This window comes from Silurus meridionalis, chromosome 8 (genome assembly GCF_014805685.1).
Source record: "Silurus meridionalis isolate SWU-2019-XX chromosome 8, ASM1480568v1, whole genome shotgun sequence".
Lineage (NCBI taxonomy): Eukaryota > Metazoa > Chordata > Actinopteri > Siluriformes > Siluridae > Silurus > Silurus meridionalis.
The window spans coordinates 28,488,414-28,506,878 of NC_060891.1; the positions used below are offsets into that span (position 1 = coordinate 28,488,414).

The following is an 18,465-nucleotide window of genomic DNA, read 5'->3' on the forward strand; positions in this document are numbered from 1 at the left end:
ACGCGAGGACAAATTTGGAGACAATTTTGCCAGTCTGTCCATTGATATGCCTGTTTAAAAATGTTAGTGTAATATTTTATAATGAATAGTTTTCCAGACTGAAACCTTTGCGAGACGGTTAAAATTGAATTGTGTGATATGATAAAGCATTGGAGTTAAAAGCCAGCACGTGTATATCATCTTAATTGCGTTTAGGACTGTTGGGATATTTGCGGACAGCTAAGTGGATCTTGTGAGGACCCCTGTTCTGCCAACCGAGCATATGATGCAGCAGCTGCAGCGGTGTGAATGTCAGAGTCGAACTGGGTTTAATTCTCCAGAATAAAACACTTATTAAAGTTTATCTTCATGGACAACGACATTCTGGACTCTCTGGAGGATCTGGGGTGTGTACTGAAGAATGTGTGTGTGTGTGTGTGTGTGTGTGTGTGTGTGTGTGTGTGTGTGTGTGTGTGTGTGTGTGTATACACACAGGTGCAGGGTGTGTCTATTATAATTATTGTTATTATTATAAGTAAGTAATTAAGTATCTTTATAGGATTTAATTATATTACTAATAATAAACACATAAATCAGTAAATAACTTGAAGAGAAACTGAAGAAAAACGTTTATTCTTCATCCTCCTCCTGATGAAGGTGCTGAGTGTGTGTGTGTGTGTGTGTGTGTGTGTGTGTGTGTGTGTGTGAGAGAGAGAGAGAGAGAGAGAGAGAGAGAGAACATGCTGCTGATCCTAAACCTGATGTTCATAATTAAATATTAGGTTTAATATAAATCAGTTCTGATCTGATTCCTATTCTCATTTATTTAAGTATTTGTTTGTTTGTTTGTTTGTTTGTTTATCTCTTATGTTTTATGTTCTGCAGACCCCTCAGTCGTTCGTTCAGTATCCGGTTACGCTTTCCACATTTAGTCCAAATTTGCTTTTAGAAATCCCTCCACGCTCTCTGAAGATGTTCCACTAGATGTTGTGGAGATTCAGCTCTGTGTGTGTGAGTAAAGTCAGCTAGTGATGTAGGTGAGAAGGTCAGGAGGTTCCTGGGGTTCAGTCAGTGTTCACAGTCATTCAGCTCTATAGCAGGAGATCTTCCACACACTCCCACACCATGGAAAGCAGTTCTTCATGGAGCTGCTTTGTGCACAGGGGCATCTTCATGATGGAACAGGTTTTGGGCCGAACTGTAGTTCGCATCTTTTAAGGACGTCCTGTAGAGTTGTGTGTCTTCAGGTTTGTGGTAACAGTTTGGAGAAGAACCACATTGGGCAGGAAAGTTCAGGCGTCCCAATACTTTTGGTGTATTTAGTTTAGTTTTGGTTGCTTGTCATGTGAGACTTAAAACTTCCGGTAAACTTCCACACCTGCAGCTTAACCGCAGAAATGATACCCAGGTGAGAACCCGGCGGCTCGGAGAAGTCTGGAGATCCTGAAATCACATCACTTCACCGTATTTCTGTACAGAGGAACATCAGAGAATGTACAAGTTCAATTCCTATATTTATACGTTTCTCCTGATTGCGTGATCCAGTGGTGACTGTGGTGAAGGAAAAACTCCCTGAGACTACATGAGGAAGAAACCTTGAGAAGAACCAGACTCGAGAGGGAACCTCATCCTCATCACTGCATGTTCATTCGTTACAGTTCCCTCAGTGTGGAGGTTCAGTGATGGACACTGAAACACAGAGATGTTCATGGAAACTGTGGTCCTGAGCACAATGTAGCAGACATTAATTACAGTCCAAATCCATTCTCAAAGTTCTTGAGTTGCTCAGGATCTTTATGGATCTTTATGCTGTTGACGTGGAACATCTCCAGCTGCACAGAGTGAAAAACTCCATCCACAGCCAAAGCGTCAGGAGGAACACGGGTCACTGTTACCCAACACACAGGGATGTGAGAGAGAGCGAGTGGATGAAGTTCTGTGGAGTCCAAATGGGCCGTTTGTGTCTCTAGCAGAAGAACTTGTGTGAGATGGAGAACAGGAGAGAAGATGTGATCAGACTCCCTCACCCCCACACTCACACATGGAGGTTTGTGTTTAATGGTTTGGGGTTGTTTTGGAGCAGAGAAGATTCTGGAAAGTGAAAGGACCCCTGAACCAACATGTTTCCTATTCCGTACTTCAACATCATGCAGTTCCTTCTGGACTGCAGCTCATCAGAAGCGTCTTCAGGTGGAATAAAAGAGTTTGGAGATTCGCTCTGTTTACAAGAAAGTACTTTATTTATCCACATTTCCACACAATCACCTTCAAATAGTCCCCTTGTACAGTAATACAGCGCCCCCCAGTGTTCTTCTGGAACGTGTCCTGGAGGTCTTCTTTTCACATCAAATGTCTTTGTGGCAGATTTGTCCAGTTTCACACAAAATTTCACATTTGCTCTTTGTTCTAACTCTCTGTCCGTGATGGAAGAGCAGACGTGGGAACGCACGTGGGTCAGAACAGCACCAGAAGATTCATTTTGTCACAGTGACTTATGAAGGTCGGTGCTCCCTGTGACTGTGCGTGCAGCATCGTGCTGCCACCTGTTGGCGTTTTACAAAACGAGTCTCAAACCTTTTCTCGAACACCCGTCATGTATCCGGTGTATTATTTTTATGTTTGTGGTTTTGTGCGGCGATTAAACGAAACAAACGATTTCACTCGAAACTCCTTAAACGTCCGTCAGAGCAGAACCCAGAAATGATCTACTGTGTTGATTTTCAGACAGAGGTTGACGGCCAATCAGAATCGAGAATCTAATAATCCAAAAAAAACGATGAGAGACTGAATCAGGTACTGGGGGCTTTTGCTTTACACATCAGGAATTAAACGTGTGTGTGTGTGTGTGTGTGTGTGTGTGTGTGTGTGTGTGTGTGTAGGTATCAGGGCCCTCTGTTAGAAGATGGTGCTCTTCAGGCTGCAATCAGCGGTGGTGCTGCATCTCCAGAGTTCACTAAGCTGTGTGCGTGGCTCGTCTCCGAACTCACCCTGTACTGCAAACTGGAGGAGAACGTACACGCTACCAACTGTGAGTGTGTGTGTGTGTGTGTGTGTGTGTGTGTGTGTGTGTGTGTGTGTGTGTGTGTGTGTGTGTGTGTTCACGTGTCTGTGTATGTTCACGTGTCTGTGTGTGAGTGTATTCGCGCGTGTGTCTGTGTGTGTTCACGTGTGTCTGTGTGTTCACGTGTGTCTGTGTGTTCACGTGTGTCTGTGTGTTCACGTGTGTGTGTGTGTGTGTGTGTGTGTGTGTGTGTGTGTGTGTGTGTGTGTGTGTGTGCGCAGGTCCGAGTGAGGCTGAAGGTTTCCAGTTAGAGATGAGCGGCTTGATGACGGAGTTGGTGTGTCCGTACTCGTCTCTGACACACGGAGACGTTACACAACGTCTACTGAACGCCAACAACTGTCAACTGCTGCTCAGTACGACACACACACACACACACACACACACACATAAACATTGTATAGTGTACAAATACACAGTGAGAAACACAAACTACGCACTACAAGTGTGTGTGTGTGTGTGTGTGTGTGTGTGTGTGTGTGTGTGTGTGTGTGTGTGTGTGTGTAGCGTTTCTGATCTCGGAGCTGGAAGCTGCTCGGATGGTGTTGGTGAATGCTCCTCAGAGGAAAGCTCAGGATGGAGGAGGAGGAACGCTCGGCTGCAGTGAGCTCTTCCTGGAGCTGAAGGGCATCTGTGTGTCTCTGGGCATGTCCAAACCTCCATCCAACATCTCCATGTTCCAGTTCTTCAGCGGCATCGAGAAAAAGGTACACACACACACACACACACACACACACACACACAGCAGATAGTTTGACACGGTCTGAAATGTTTTTTTGTTGTTAATGCTGTAATATTTTATCAGTTTTAAATGAAATTTATTTGTTTGTTTTTTGAAGTTTCACCACAAACTGAATGTATTTTATATTTATTTATTTATTACATTTTCTTTTGATAAATGTAAATGTTAAATATCTAAAAGTTTTCCTGTAATTTTTGTTTAAAGCTTTATTAATTGTTTTATGTTTTTTATAGTTTAATTTATAGGTTTTTGAATTTTCTTGACATTTTAGTAAAAGTGTGTGCGTGTGCGTGTGCGTGTGCGCGTGCGCGTGCGCGTGCGCGTGCGTGCGTGCGTGCGTGTGTGTGTGTGTGTTCTCAGCTGAAGGAAGCGTTCTCTAAAGTTCCTCCTCGTCACGTCGGTGGGCCTTTAATGATAAAAACCCTCGGCCCTTTACACTGGGTATGTTTAACCCTCGGGGGTGGGGGTGGGGTTGGAGGAGGGGGGTAATTAACCGAAATGTCATTTTATTTGAATATAATTTTCTGTATTTGATTTATTTTGTTGTATTTTGTTGATTATATCTGTCTGATTGCATGGTGTTAATTGCCTCTGTTCTCTTTTTTCCGCAGGAGAAAATCGAAGCGATTAACCAGGCTCTGGTGAACGAGTACGAGGTGCGGAGGAAAATGTTACTGAAGCGTCTAGACGTTACTGTTCAGTCCTTCGGCTGGTCAGACAGAGCCAAGGTGAGTTCACGCTCGGAGTCTCGGGCATTTCTGCTCTCAAATTTACTTCTGTACTGGTGAATCATGAGAATCCCTTTAATACACTTTAGGAAACTGAACTGGTCCCAATGTAACCGTAAGATTTGGATTATTCTCAGATTAAAGAAAAACAGAAACATCCTTCTCGAATGATGAAGTAAAATTTACCCCCAAGGACTGACAATGAAACACTTTTATTTCACAACTTATACACGTGTGCTTCAAATCACATCACATAAAAAAAAAAAAAAAAAAACTTCTTTCAGCTTCTTCCTTTAGGAGTCTCCACAGCGGATCATCCGTCTCCATACCCCCTGTCCTCTACATCTGCCTCTTTCACACCAACTACCTGCATGTCCTCCCTCACCACATCCATAAACCTCCTCCTTGGTCTTCCTCTTCTCTCAGCCTGGCTTCCACTACTCTTTCCCATAACTTCATGATGATCTAATCAACTTTATTCCCCTGTAGTTACTGCAGGTCTGCACATCTCCCTTATTCTTAAAGATCCTTTTCCTTGGCTTTCACCACATCCCTCTTCACCTGCTGCTGCATCTCCTTGTACTCCTGCATACTTTTCTCATCACTCTGTAGATTCTCCAACCTCTTTCACCTTCTGCTCTCCTGCACTTCCTCATTCCACCACCACGTCTCTTTATCTTCCTTTCTATTTCCAGATGTTACACCAAGTACCTTTCTAACTGTCTCCCTCATCACTCCTGCAGTAGTTCCACAATCATCCAGCACCTCTTCACCACCTCTTCAGCTCCTGTCTGACCTCTTCCCTGAACCTCACACTACACTCTTCCTCCTTCAGTTGCCACCATCTTATTCTTCTTTCAGTCCTCACTCTCCTCCTCTTCTTCACCATCCCGCCAACACCTTACAGTCTCCAATCTCCTTCAGGTTGCATCTCCTACATAGAACATAGTCCACCTGTGTGCACCTTCCTCCGTTTTTCTCAACTGTCCTTTAAAAGAAAATCCTTAAATTGTTCAAATAATTTTATAATAAATTGGGAGGTTGTTAAATAAATAAAAATAGAATTGGGAAACTGAAGCTCGCAGCAAATGACAATAAATTGATCTTTTTAACAAAATACCACTAAGTGAAATATATATAATTAAATATAAACGAGATCATTCTAGTTTTTAACCTCTGAGAAACAGCCCATGCTGTATCCCTCCTCCAGTTGCACTCAGACAGTGTTTTCTCTCTTCTTTTATTTCCTTGATGGTAGTTTGGTTGCAGCCGACACATTGAACAACACAAACACACAATGCAAACACAAATGAAATTAGTTTTATTGGTAAGAGTTTTATACCGAGTGCCAGAAGGGGAAGTGGAACTCATGATCTAAAAGAATGCTCTGGGCTTTACTCGAAACCTGTCTGATATAACTGGGCCATAGTCATCTTCTTCTCACTCACATTTTACTGACAATAATCTCAAAACAATCTTTGGTTTTCACAGAATTTAACCAGTACAGCAATTAATAAAGAAAACAGAGACTCAATGTCTGATCTGTAGAACCTGCACACATCAGTGTTTTATCCACATGAAAAAATTTTAGTTTCTGCAAACAATACAAACGTTTCTTTCCCTCTTACAAAACATCAGTATTTGGAGTAAAACATAATTTATATCCAAAACAGTACTAAAATAAGTGTAATTGTGATTGGTAACTCTATAGAACACGTTTCCATTGTTCTAGGGTCCACGGCAGCGTGTTTTACTCACGTCTATCACACGCTTGACATTGTAGTTTGGTTCTGTGAGGTTTGCGTGCAGCTGCTCAACATGACTTTGCCGACCATGGACTCGCTGACTCAGCGCTGACTTTACATGGTCTTCGGCTTTGTGGCTGACTTGCTGCCGTTCCTCGACGCTTCCACTTTCCAATAACACCACATACAGCTGAATCTCCAACTTGAAATTTCACTAATACCAGCCTTAAACTCTCAAAGCACTTCAGAACGCCCCTATTTTTACATGTCCTTAACTGCAATCTGCATGAAGAGGTGTTTATGCACCTGTGGTATTCAATAATTAAGGGGTGTGTCCCAATACTTTTGTCCATTTCCTTTCCTAGAGTCATACTGAGAAGTTGGCCAAAGTGTATCAGCCCCTGCGTTCATCGCTCAGCTTAAAAAGCAAAGTGTGTGTCGCTCACCTTCTCGCTGCCAGAGAAGATTTATCCAAAATCCTGCGCACCAGCAGCGGCCAGACTCGAGAAAAAACCTCGTGCGCCATCAACAAGGTCAATAACCAAATTCAGCATTTATAAGCTTATATAATCGTGCAGGTTTTCATTAACACACATGATCTAATTAAAATTCTATCCTGACTCTGATTCCCACAGGTGCTGATGGGTCGTGTTCCAGATCGTGGTGGAAGACCGAACGAAATCGAGCCTCCTCCTCCGGAGATGCCGACATGGCAAAAACGGCAAGACGGACCAACAGTAGGCGGCGGAGGGCGAGGGGGAGGCAGGGGTGGCTACGATCAGCACCGAGGAGGAGGTGGAAGAGGGGATAGAGGGGGTAAAGTACAAGGAGGCTGGTCAGATGGTGGAAATCAGGGTCATTATCAAGATGGAGGAAGAGGAGGCTACCGTGGAGGATACCATGGTGGGCAACAAGGAGGTCCAGGATATCAAGGGGCGCACCAAGGTCAAGGATACCAAGGTGGCGGGGGGCATCAAGGGCAAGGATACCAAGGCAGAGGTGGTGGGCAAGGATTTCAAAGTGTAGGGTACCAAGGAGGTCATCAGGGGCAAGGGTACCAAGGTGGTGGAGGGTATCAGTCTAGTAGCCAAGGGCAGGGATACTCTGGTGGAGGTTACCAAGGTGGGCAACAAGGGCAAGAAGTTGGTAACAAAGGTCACTACCAAGATGGAGGTCGACAGCAGGAACGAGGTGGCGGTAGAGGTAGTCGTGGAGGGAGAGGACGAGGAGGACGCGGAGGGCAAAGCGGAGGCTGGGGTGGTAGAGGGGGGCAAAATTTTAATCAAGGAGGGCAGTTTGAGCAGTTCTTCCAACATGGCGGCCATCAGTATAACCAGGCAGGGTTCGGCCAGGGGTTTTACTCCAGCTGAGTTAACAAGATCATCAGGAAATTAACCCTGAAACAAGAGTCGCTTTCAGATACAAAGATGGACGGCTTTGTTGTATTTTTGAGAATGAGACTCGTTATAAAGAACCAGCGGTTGCTTTTCTTGTTCTTCTGCTAACAGATAAGCTAATTGCCTAAGTCCAGTGTTCTGTAAGACCTTTGGGATGTGTAAGACTCGGATACGATACGATACGATATTTTTTGTTTTTCAACAAAGCCTTAACTTTACCCCAAAAATAAGTATCGTTATTTATTGCCAGCACTTGACAAATGATTTTGTTCCAAACTGTTTATCGCACTAAAACTCATTACAACTCACTAGAACTCGACAGACTTCTGAGGTTACTTGACGTTTAAACTGACCGCATTGTAGAGTTTTTTTTTTTTCTTTAAACATTTGTTTACAAAAATTGGATGACAACTTGAGGCGGTGAGATGTTTCATCATCCAATATGGTTTGTGTGGAGAGAAAAATGGTTTCGGTTAAAGTTCACGATTCAGTTTGTTGCTTTTGAAAAAGATTGTGTGAAGACTGACAGCAATAAAGCAAAGTATGGTATGTGTGTCTTTTATATGTGCGAGTTTTATTTATGTTGATTGAACTATTACACCTGCTGAGAAGAAATCATCTATATAACATGATGCAGCCACCACCATGCTTCACTATAGAGATGGAATTAGTACCTGCTTGTTGCATGGGTATTGCTTGAACTTCAGCCTACTGTATGTGCATAAATATTTCCTTAATTATTGCTAATATTTTTTCACTTACAACTACGTTTATTTCTCTACAAGCTGTAATCTTAAACTATCTATCTAATGAGTAGACCCTCCTTTTGTCACCAAAACACCTCAATCTGTTGATGCCTGGACGTCACAAGACGTCTGAAAGGTGTGCTTTGGTACCAAAACATAATCGGCAGATCCTCTATGTATTAGAAATGAGTTTATTAGAGGGACAGCGCATGTAGGACGTTTTGGAGACAAGGTGAGGGAGGTGAGATTGAGATGGTTTGGACATGTGCAGAGGAGGGACATGGGGTATATCAGTAGGAGAATGCTGAGGATGGAGACACCAGGAAGGAGGAAAAGAGGAAGACCAAGGAGGAGGTTTATGGATGTGAGGGAAGACATGCAGGTAGTTGGTGTGAAAGAGGCAGATGTAGAGGACAGGGGGGTATGGAGACGGATGATCCACTGTGGCGACCCGTAATGGGAGAAGCTGAAAGAAGGAGAAGTAACTGATCTACCTCTGTAGCGTACAGCAGTGGTCCCCAATCTTTTTTGCACCACGGACCGGTTTAATGTCGGACAATATTTTCTCGGACCGGCCTTTAAGGTGTGGTGAATAAATACAACAAAATAAAATATGACCATAAAAACTGGTATCCTTTAAGAAGGTAGTGGATGGAGGTAAGACGTGTCACCGGAGCTCCTTTAAGAAGGTAGTGGATGGAGGTGAGTCGTGTGACCGGAGCTCCTTTAAGAAGGTAGTGGATGGAGGTGAGTGGTGTGACCGGAGCTCCTTTAAGAAGGTAGTGGATGGAGGTGTGTCATGTGACCGGAGCTCCTTTAAGAAGGTAGTGGATGGAGGTAAGACGTGAGCGAGGCATCATGACCTGCATCAAGAGTGAGTCATAGACACATGTGGAGGAGAAAATCTGGCAATTTTCCACAATAAAACATTGTTCAGTATCAGATAATAAATAAAACAGAAATAATGTAAGTTATGTGTTCTTTCTGTGCGGCCCCCCGGTACCAACTGACCCACAGACTGGTGCATAGCATTGTAGTGCATTTTACTGTACTAGTGTGTGTATAGTGTAGTCTAGTAAATAACTGTAGATAATACAGCTACACTAGTGTTCAGTACAGTGGAACCTCGGAGCTCGCGGCCTCAGCGCTCGCGACCTCGCATGTTCGCGACTTTCATTCCGACCGGTGACTCTCATTCTGATCGGCTCGTGAGCAACCGCGAGCTGCACAAAACGCTAGTTTTAACATTTCTAATCAAGGTTTATCTCATTAAAATTGTCTAAAAAATGTATTGTTAAAATAGTCTAATAATTAAGTGTTATGGAGTGAAATAGTGTTATTTAATCATTTAAATCGATTTCGTATAGTGTTCTTTGGGTTTTTACTGGGTTGGAAGGGGCGTATCAAAAGGTCGCGAAAATTCGGAACTCGCGACCGGTCTTGGTCCCTAACCCTCGCGAGCTCCGAGGTTCCACTGTATATTAGATTAGATAGGTGTGGTTCCATCCATGCTGATGTACTGCACATGTATGATGTTATATTGAGTTGAAATAGAATAGAATCCAGAAGCTCAGATCTCAGCTCTGGAGTCTGATGCAATGACACAAAGTGAACAGCCATGTTTGTCTTGACCTTCCCAACCTCCAGTGTGAGTTTGGTGAGAATCTGAGAACCGCTTACCGTTACTTTGGGTTACTAATTTTACACTGTAGATTTGTGAGGTCAAGAAAAACCCATGAGAGCACATAGTTTCATCCTAACACACTCTGAAGTTGAGTTATGTTAGATTAGATTATTAATATAGAGAGTATATTAGCCGTATATTATAGCATAGTAATGAGTACAGTAACTAATATATCTGGGGGTAAAAGTTAGAACAGTGTAGTGCAGTACAGCACAGAAAAGATACTGTACTCAATATAACGTTTTATAGGTGCAGTTTTGTAACATATAGCAGATAAAATAACTGTAGTACAGTGTGTAAATTAAGTTAGTGTGACAGGACAGAACTAAGTGCACCCCTGTGCTCGTATTGATTGTTGTAACATGAGTAAATTTGGTAAAAATTTCAGATTGTTACATTTTTGCCCTCAAAATATCACAAAGGCCCCAAAGGCCATCTTACTATCTTTTAGGTGAAAAATCAGATGTTTTCAGATCAACACCAAATTCACACTGTACATTAAGGAGGTTTACAGTTTTTTAAACTGTAAACATGTGTGTGTGTGTGTGTGTGTGTGTGTGTGTGTGTGTGTGTGTGTGTGTGTGTGTGTGTTTTGTGAGTCAACCTGAATATGCAGGTGATGTGAGGGTGGATGGACTTTGAAAAGTCTCAGCGTTGCCATGACAACTGATGAACTCCATCATTCAATGCTTAGCAACAGTGAGCAGAAAAACATCTGTCCTAAAACAGTGACAATGCAGCTTTGATGATAAAAGCAGCTTCACCCTCTTTCTCTTTTCTCACACACACACACACACACACACACACACACATACACACACACACACACATACACACTGTACTGAACAGCAGAGTGAAAATTCAATCCACTTTACTTAATTTTCTTCTTTTTTTCTCTTCTGAAAGATCACTTTTATCTTCTTATGAAACATCCTGATGTGCGTGGCCTCTTCCAGGGACACCCCACCCCTTTTTAATTCCACTGATTGGTTTGATGTAGGTGAAATATGAATATGCATTCTTAGGGAATCGGTTCTCCATCACTCCATGTTCTGGTGATCTTACCATCACACTTCCTGTCAATTTAGCATGAAGGTAAGGAAATAATCATACCAGAATAATATAATCATTCAAATGAGTTTAAAATGATAGAAATAATATCAAAATATAAATTTTAAATATGAATATAAATTATATAAATATTTTACAACGGCCCAAGAAAATGGTAACATATTATTAATAAACATTATTTAGTTATTTTAGTCTAAAAGGAGAGTTTTAGAGATTTGTATTAATTTGTATTGAACAACATATTTGTTGCTTTACTTTAATCATATAATTGTTTTTAACTTAATAATATTTTATTATATAAATTATATTATATACAATAATGTATAATTATATAGATTTATTGTATTATCCTATCACAACCATAACCTTTTTTCTTCACGTAAACTTTGCACCAACATCATTTTTTTAAATAAATATACTGTAAATACTCTGCACTCTTATTATTATTATTATTATTATTATTATATAATGAAAATAAAATAAAATCATTTTTAAATGTTATATAAACAGCATATTTCAGTAGAAGAGCACCGAGACCTCAGTTATAATAATGTATTTATTTCAATAAAGAAACTAAACATATATAATAAAATATCTGTATTTATGTTTATGATGTATACAACGTGTATAAGAGTGAATCTGTCCATCACCTCGTCCTGATAAAGCGCTTGTCTTTTATTTCTCAGCGATGCGTACCTTTCTCTCAAGTGATGAGATCCGGCTCAAAAATCCGTAGTGTTTTTTCCTTCTTTATGAAATCATCAACATGCTAACGTCAACGCTTCCTGTCTTTCTCTCTCTCTCTCTCTCTCTCTCTCTCTCTCTTCTTAGCTCTCTCTTCCTCAAACAATAATTGACTTATAATAATAATATTCCATTAACGATATGAACTACATAACAATGTATCATTACAACCTTCTGGATCCTAGCATGAAACAATCATTAAAATACCACAACTTATACTCAACTAGGATAACCTAGCATGAAGTATCATGAACTAGCATGAAAATAACATTAGACTAGCATTAGACTAGCCTGAACTAGCACAAATTAGCATGAAACTAACATGGTCTGTCAAAAACTAATGTAATATATCATGAACTAGCATGAAACTACCATGAAAAAAAAAACATAAAGTAGCATAGACCTGTCATTACGTGCATCCATGAAACTAGCATGAATCTTTAAACCCCTTCATCACATGTTCCTCTGAATTCTCATTCAATTTATAAAAATCTCATGTAGTGTTTATACCTTTGAAAATTACACAGACCAAAAACCCAGATGTTTGTACACACATCCCTTATGTGTTACCTCAAGAAAACACACACACACACACACACACACACACACACACACACACACAAAAAAAAAAATTCCAGGATTAGCATGCTGTTCCTTTGCTAGCTTTGTAAGATAAATAAAACGATAAAATAATCGTTGATATCAGGAGTGGACAAATCAGTGAACCCAGAAGCTCAACACACCTGTACACATCTGTACACACATATACACACCGGTATGCACCTGTACACACCTGCACACATCTGTACATCCATCTGTACACACCTGCACATATATCTGTACACATCTGTACACACCTGCACATATATCTTTACACATCTGTACACACCTGCACATATATATGTACACATTTGTACACACCTGCACATATATCTGTACACATCTGTACACACCTGCACATATATCTGTTTACATCTATGCAAACCTGCCCATACATCTATACACATTTACCAGTACACATCTGTACATATATCTGTACACATCTGTAGATACATGTACACATCTGTACACACCTGCACACATCTGCACATATATCTGTACACATCTGTATACACCTGAACACATTTGCACACATCTGGAAATAAACATTTCCGTACATAAAGCTTTACCGTCTCTCTCTCTCTCTCTCTGCCCTAATTAATATTCATTAACACCTTGCAACCAATCATAACGCAGATATCCATCAGCCACTGCAGGCTTCCTAGTTGAGTAACAATAGCAAAGTCGCTAACAATAAAGTCGTGACCTCCGTCTGATCTGTTCTTCTTCCTTTCAGCACTCACGCTGTTAATAAGCGTATGATTTGTCCACTCCTGAATAAAAAAAACATCCTGAGAAATATTTTTTCCTCCAAAAATATGTAACGTGGTCCAACAGGAACCCTCCCCTGAAAGTTTCTTCCTGAGTTCCTTGATTCTGCTCCCAGTCATCTGGCGTTACATGAAAAGTAAATGATGATGATGACGATGATGATGATGATGGAATCCTATGTAGAGGACTATCACTGTATTGTGTAATGGTATTTGATCTTTTTCTTCACAGCATCAGCACCCGATCGCTTGTTAATGTCCGGCGCCTGGTGCAGCAGCTGCGGCATCTCGTCCTCCTTATCCGCCTCTTTCTTTATTGGTGGGGTCACTCGGTGGGTCTGAAGCATCCCAGCACGTCCCCCAGAGAGGAGAGCATTGTGGGCCGCGGAGCTGAAGATCTCCCCCGCGTCCTGACCTGACGCCCTGAGCTGCCAAGTCAGCTGATCTGAAATAACAACAAAGATGATCAAAGCAATGAACAAATATACAGCATTTACGGCATACGCCCTTATCAAGAGCGAGGTACATTTTATCTCATTCACTCAACTGCACAGCTATGGGGTTAAGGGCCATGCTTGGGGGCCCCAAGGAGTGGCAGCTTCGTGTGGCTGGGATTCGAACTCAAGACCTTCAGATCCAATGTTTAATGCCTTAACCTTAAGCTCCCTCATGTTTCGTGATAAAACTTGTATGAAACGAGTCGCTGGAGACTGAAAAGGTGTGGCCTAATATTCTAATGAACTGGCTGAGACATGACTCATCGTTAAATGGTGAAGAAAATCATGGATGGATGGAACGGAGTTAAAGCGTCTCAGAAAATGCTGCAGATCAGATCCTTTACACCCTGAGCCTGATTTCTGTACATCTAATGACGACAAAACACTGATTCGATTTTATTCATGTGAATTTATTACCTTTATTCAGTGTCTTGTGGCTTCAACTGTCAAAACGAAATAAATCAATCAATAAATAATGTATAATAAGAGTGTGTGCTGGATCAGGTGCTATTCTACAGTCTGCGTGGAAGCAGTTTGTATGTCGTAGACCAGTGGTGTCCACAAAGGGCCAGTGTGGGTGCAGGTTTTTATTCCAGCAGGTCAACACCATTCTTCCTGTTTACATTGAATGATTTTCATTTTCGATGACTATCAGGTGTTCCCTTTATTGGTTGGAATCAAACCTGCACCCACACCGGCCCTTTATGGAAAAGATTGGACACCACTGTAGTAGACGGAGTGTGACCTCCTTAACCTCGTTATGAAGCGATCAGATGTTCAGGTCGTCTGCTCCTGAAATAACCCGTTTAAGCAGCAGCAGCTTGGCAAAGCTGTTCAATATTAACGCTCCCCACCGTTCTCTTCACTGGTCGAGATAATCTCCCTGCCAGGGGATGGAGAGACCAGCACCCATAATGCACTCTGGTTTCCACGGCGATGCAAAAGGCACGGAATTGAGAGCAGGATGTTTTGGGACCTTGAGCACAGCAACACTGCCAGAGATAAAAATCCACTGAAAGAACTGGATCAGCCTGAGATCAAACAAACCTGGTGTTTTCGACTAAAACGCAAACGAGAGAACAACGTGACATCAACTGCAGGAAGTGAACATGAGGAGCTTGAGTTATGGAGCACCATTCAACAAAATAATATCAAAATAACGCTTCATTTTCATTACGGGTTTTAAATATGCCTCCTTACATCTACAGTTCTGCTCCTCCGAATCACACACACAGATAAAGTAGTGCCAGAAGATCAGATTCATTTAAATAAGAGAAAGAGATCGACGTCTGTGCAGCATCTCCACTAATAATGAAGCTGTTGGAGTTAAACATTCAACACTCTTCTGGGAAGATGTTCCACTAGATTTTCGTGGAGAATTCAGCTACAAGGGTGTCAGTAAAGTCAGGTACTGATGTTGGTGAGGAGGTGAGAAGACCTGGGGTGCAGTCAGTGTTCATATTAAATGCATTTCTATTGAGGAAAGCTCTTCATGGAGCTGGCTTTGTACACAGGGGCATCATCATGCTGGAACAGGTTTTGGTCCCCTATTCCAAGTGAAGGCAATATTTCATGCTCCTGCATCCAAAGACGTCTGATACGATTGTGTCTATAACAGTTTGAGAAAGAACCACATCAGGGTGAAAAAAATGGCCATAAAGTATAACCTAATGTAAAACTCCACCTGGAGATCAGTGAAGAAATTAGGAAATATCTACCATATCTGTCTCACTCTGGATAAAACTCTAACTGTAGGTTGTGTATCTGCTCTACTGTATCACACCTTCAACTTTCAGCTGATCACAAACACTGACCGGTGTGTAAATTAGAATAAACACTGGTAGAGATCTTACCAGACTGTTCTGTGTTTGATGGTTTGAGGATCTCACCTTGCTGTCATGGGTGTAATGGTGATGAAGTGGTGGAACTCCATTTCTTTGCTCCTCCTCAGGTTGTTTGTGTGTTTCTCTCCTCTCGTGGCCGCTCGTCTCGTTCTCGTCCCAGCGAGCAAAGCCTTTGTTTTTAGAGTTTTTGCGATGTGGTCTGCACCTCATCTTAGGGAAGGTGTGTGATCCAGATCCGGATTCACTCCAGTTGTTATCGGTCCACAGAGGGTCGGTCTGAGTGGCCTGACTGGTCGTGGCTCTCTGGAAGCGAACGGAGATCCTCTGAGCAGAGCCCGTCATCAGGGTGATGGATTTGCGTTCTAAATCGGAACCTGAAGGTGACACAGTGGGAAACTCGAACACCTCGTCTTCATCTGGAGAAGAAATTCGTATGATTCAAGAGATGAGGCCAGAAGAAGGTGAGGTCATGAGAAGGGGTTAACTGGTGATAATGGTGTACCTTTCGAGGTGGGCAGCGTGGGGCTGCTGGGTAACGAGCTGTGAGCTCCGGGGGAGACGCTGCACAGCGAGGTGGAGCGAGGAAGTCTCCGACACGCCAACACCAACAACTCACGACACTGTTTATGACAATTAACACCACAATCTGCAAAGAAACACATTTATTTATCAAACATCAGGCTGTGAGTGGTGTGGACCTTCATGTTCAGCAGCCAATCAGAAACTCTGAGCATTTTCTCAAAAAAACACATGATGCAGTCACAGGACTATCTGTGATCTTTTCAAACACTGAGTGACTGGTAAATGAGGTCACGTGTGTGGTGGTGAGTTCGAGTCTGGAGTTTCTTCATCATTTATTCCTCTCTAAATGTTCTGCTTGATGTTGAACTGATGCTGAACTGTATGTTGGTGATCAGTAGATGCACCGAGCGCCGATCAGAACACGTGTAAAACAGAGCGTGCGCTCGATCCTGATTGGTGACTCGCTGCGTGTTTCACCAGTTATGTTTTTATCCTCATTAATAAAAAGAAACGACTGATTACATCAAAAATGTAGTCGAGTAAAAAGTCAAATATTTGTCTTTGAAATGTAGTGAAGTAACAACCTCCCCAAATGGAGACACTTCAGTGAAGAACATATACGTGAAAAAGTACATTTACTTTCTGACAGTCACACACTGTTTAACATTAACATCTCTATAAAAATAAATTACATATCAGTGCAAGTGCATTAATATAAAACTACACTACACTCAGAGCTGCTGAGTTCAACACCTTCTGACCAATCAGGATCCAGAATATAGGAAAGTATAAAGAATGAGGAGAATTTTCTTCAATATGAGCAAACTTTTAGTTTCCTCTGCAATTTTTGCTGAAACACTGGACAACATTATGTAATTTCTGCATCACGTAGGGTTTTTAAGAAAACTGTAACCAACGTAACAAATGTGTGTACACGTTGGTGTGACATTTCAGAAACTGAATTTACATTTACATTTGTGCCATTTAGCAGACGCCCGTATCCAGAGCGACGTACAAAAGTGCTCTAGTAATGAATACAGCTACACTCTACACAATCTACACACATGCAGCCTTTAACTCAATGAAGAAGGTTGGAATGACTGTAGCTGCTGCTGCTGTATTTTATCTTAGCGAATCTGCTGTATAAATGTACATTGATTATGGCTGTAAAACATAAAAACTGTTTATCCAGGCAGCTAAACCAGAGCAGCCATGACAATGCAAAATACCCCGAATCATAAATTCTATCATTTATATTACAGAATTAGCCATTTCTCAAAACCTTGCATAATGGAAAATGTTAACTGTTTTGGCAAGAGAAAACTGTTTGAACCAGTGTCACTGAGCCTCTTTTAGATGCTTTTACTCATTTTATTTTAATTTCATTAAATTTCTTTATGCCGTTTTTAATGACATTAAAAAAGTTACAAAATCTGAGATAACAGGAAACAAAAAGGTCGTAAAAATGATGAGAATAAAGTTGAAATATTTTGAGAATAATGTTGTAGTATGATTGAAGCGATAAAATTTTGACAAAAATCACAAAATTGTGAGAAACGTTTTGCTGTTTGTATATGAAGTATTTGTTTACATCCTACTTTAGTTCAGAATGAAGCAATAAGAAAATGTTTTGTCTTGTGGTACGGAGTTATTATTAGTAAAAGGACACTGCAGTGGTTCTGTAGGAAACTTAATTTATTCTGAAGAAAAAAATCAAACAGATTGAGAATCTGAAAATGGGGCCCAGTGGTCGATGGTCACATCTGCGTTCTATTCTATGTAGAATTTGAATCGCCAACTTTTTTGTCAAAATATTCTGACTTATTCTGACTAATATTGCTACGAGTTTAATCTCGTAATCTTAGATTGTTTTTTAACACTGCACTAAAACACTTTCGTAATTTCCTTGCTTCTTTCTACCAAATGAACCACTGTGATGTGCCAAGATAACGAACAAGACTTCCGAGAGCATGAAATTAGTAAAACATTTTAGAAATAATCTTTTGGTTAAATGTAATGAAGGATATTTTTACTTGCAGTGTGAATGCAATAAAATACAGGTTCCACAATAAATCTGTATAATGCTGAAAAAAGTGAATTTATTGCTGTAATAAATGAGTGAAGGAAGAAAACTGTGCGTACCTTTGCATTTGTAGCCCTGTTTAATAATCCCCCAGAGCTGAGAGAGAGAGAGAGAGAGAGAGAGAGAGAGAGAGAGAGAATATTGTACTGATTATAAATACTTCCCTTTCAAATAAAAACTCATTTTAAACAAATGGAACAGTTCAGACAGTCTGTTTTTATTCCAGAGTAAAACAGACTCTGCTCCAGAAGG

The 18,465-nt window shown here is 41.2% G+C and overlaps 2 protein-coding genes across 3 annotated transcripts in view; one reads left to right on the forward strand and one right to left on the reverse strand.

Moving 5' to 3' along the window:
* The first annotated feature begins 230 nt into the window (after nt 1-230).
* Nucleotides 231-8,201, forward strand: fam98a (family with sequence similarity 98 member A). The gene is made up of 8 exons (XM_046856570.1): nt 231-386; nt 2,859-3,007; nt 3,262-3,396; nt 3,548-3,747; nt 4,143-4,223; nt 4,394-4,510; nt 6,621-6,788; nt 6,891-8,201. Exons 1-8 carry the CDS (start codon nt 349-351, stop codon nt 7,623-7,625), a joined length of 1,623 nt encoding a protein of 540 aa, XP_046712526.1. The 5' UTR covers nt 231-348; the 3' UTR covers nt 7,626-8,201.
* A 3,494-nt stretch (nt 8,202-11,695) lies between these two features.
* rasgrp3 (RAS guanyl releasing protein 3 (calcium and DAG-regulated)) overlaps nt 11,696-18,465 on the reverse strand; it is a 42,982-nt gene continuing 36,212 nt past the window's right edge. For both annotated transcript variants that reach the window (XM_046855941.1, XM_046855942.1), the window contains exons 14-17: nt 18,273-18,309; nt 16,111-16,254; nt 15,654-16,024; nt 11,696-13,712 (exon numbers count right to left, since the gene is read on the reverse strand). In XM_046855941.1, coding sequence (XP_046711897.1) covers nt 13,704-13,712; nt 15,654-16,024; nt 16,111-16,254; nt 18,273-18,309 — 561 coding nt within the window. In that variant the 3' untranslated portion in view covers nt 11,696-13,703. The remainder of the gene's footprint in view (nt 13,713-15,653; nt 16,025-16,110; nt 16,255-18,272; nt 18,310-18,465) is intronic.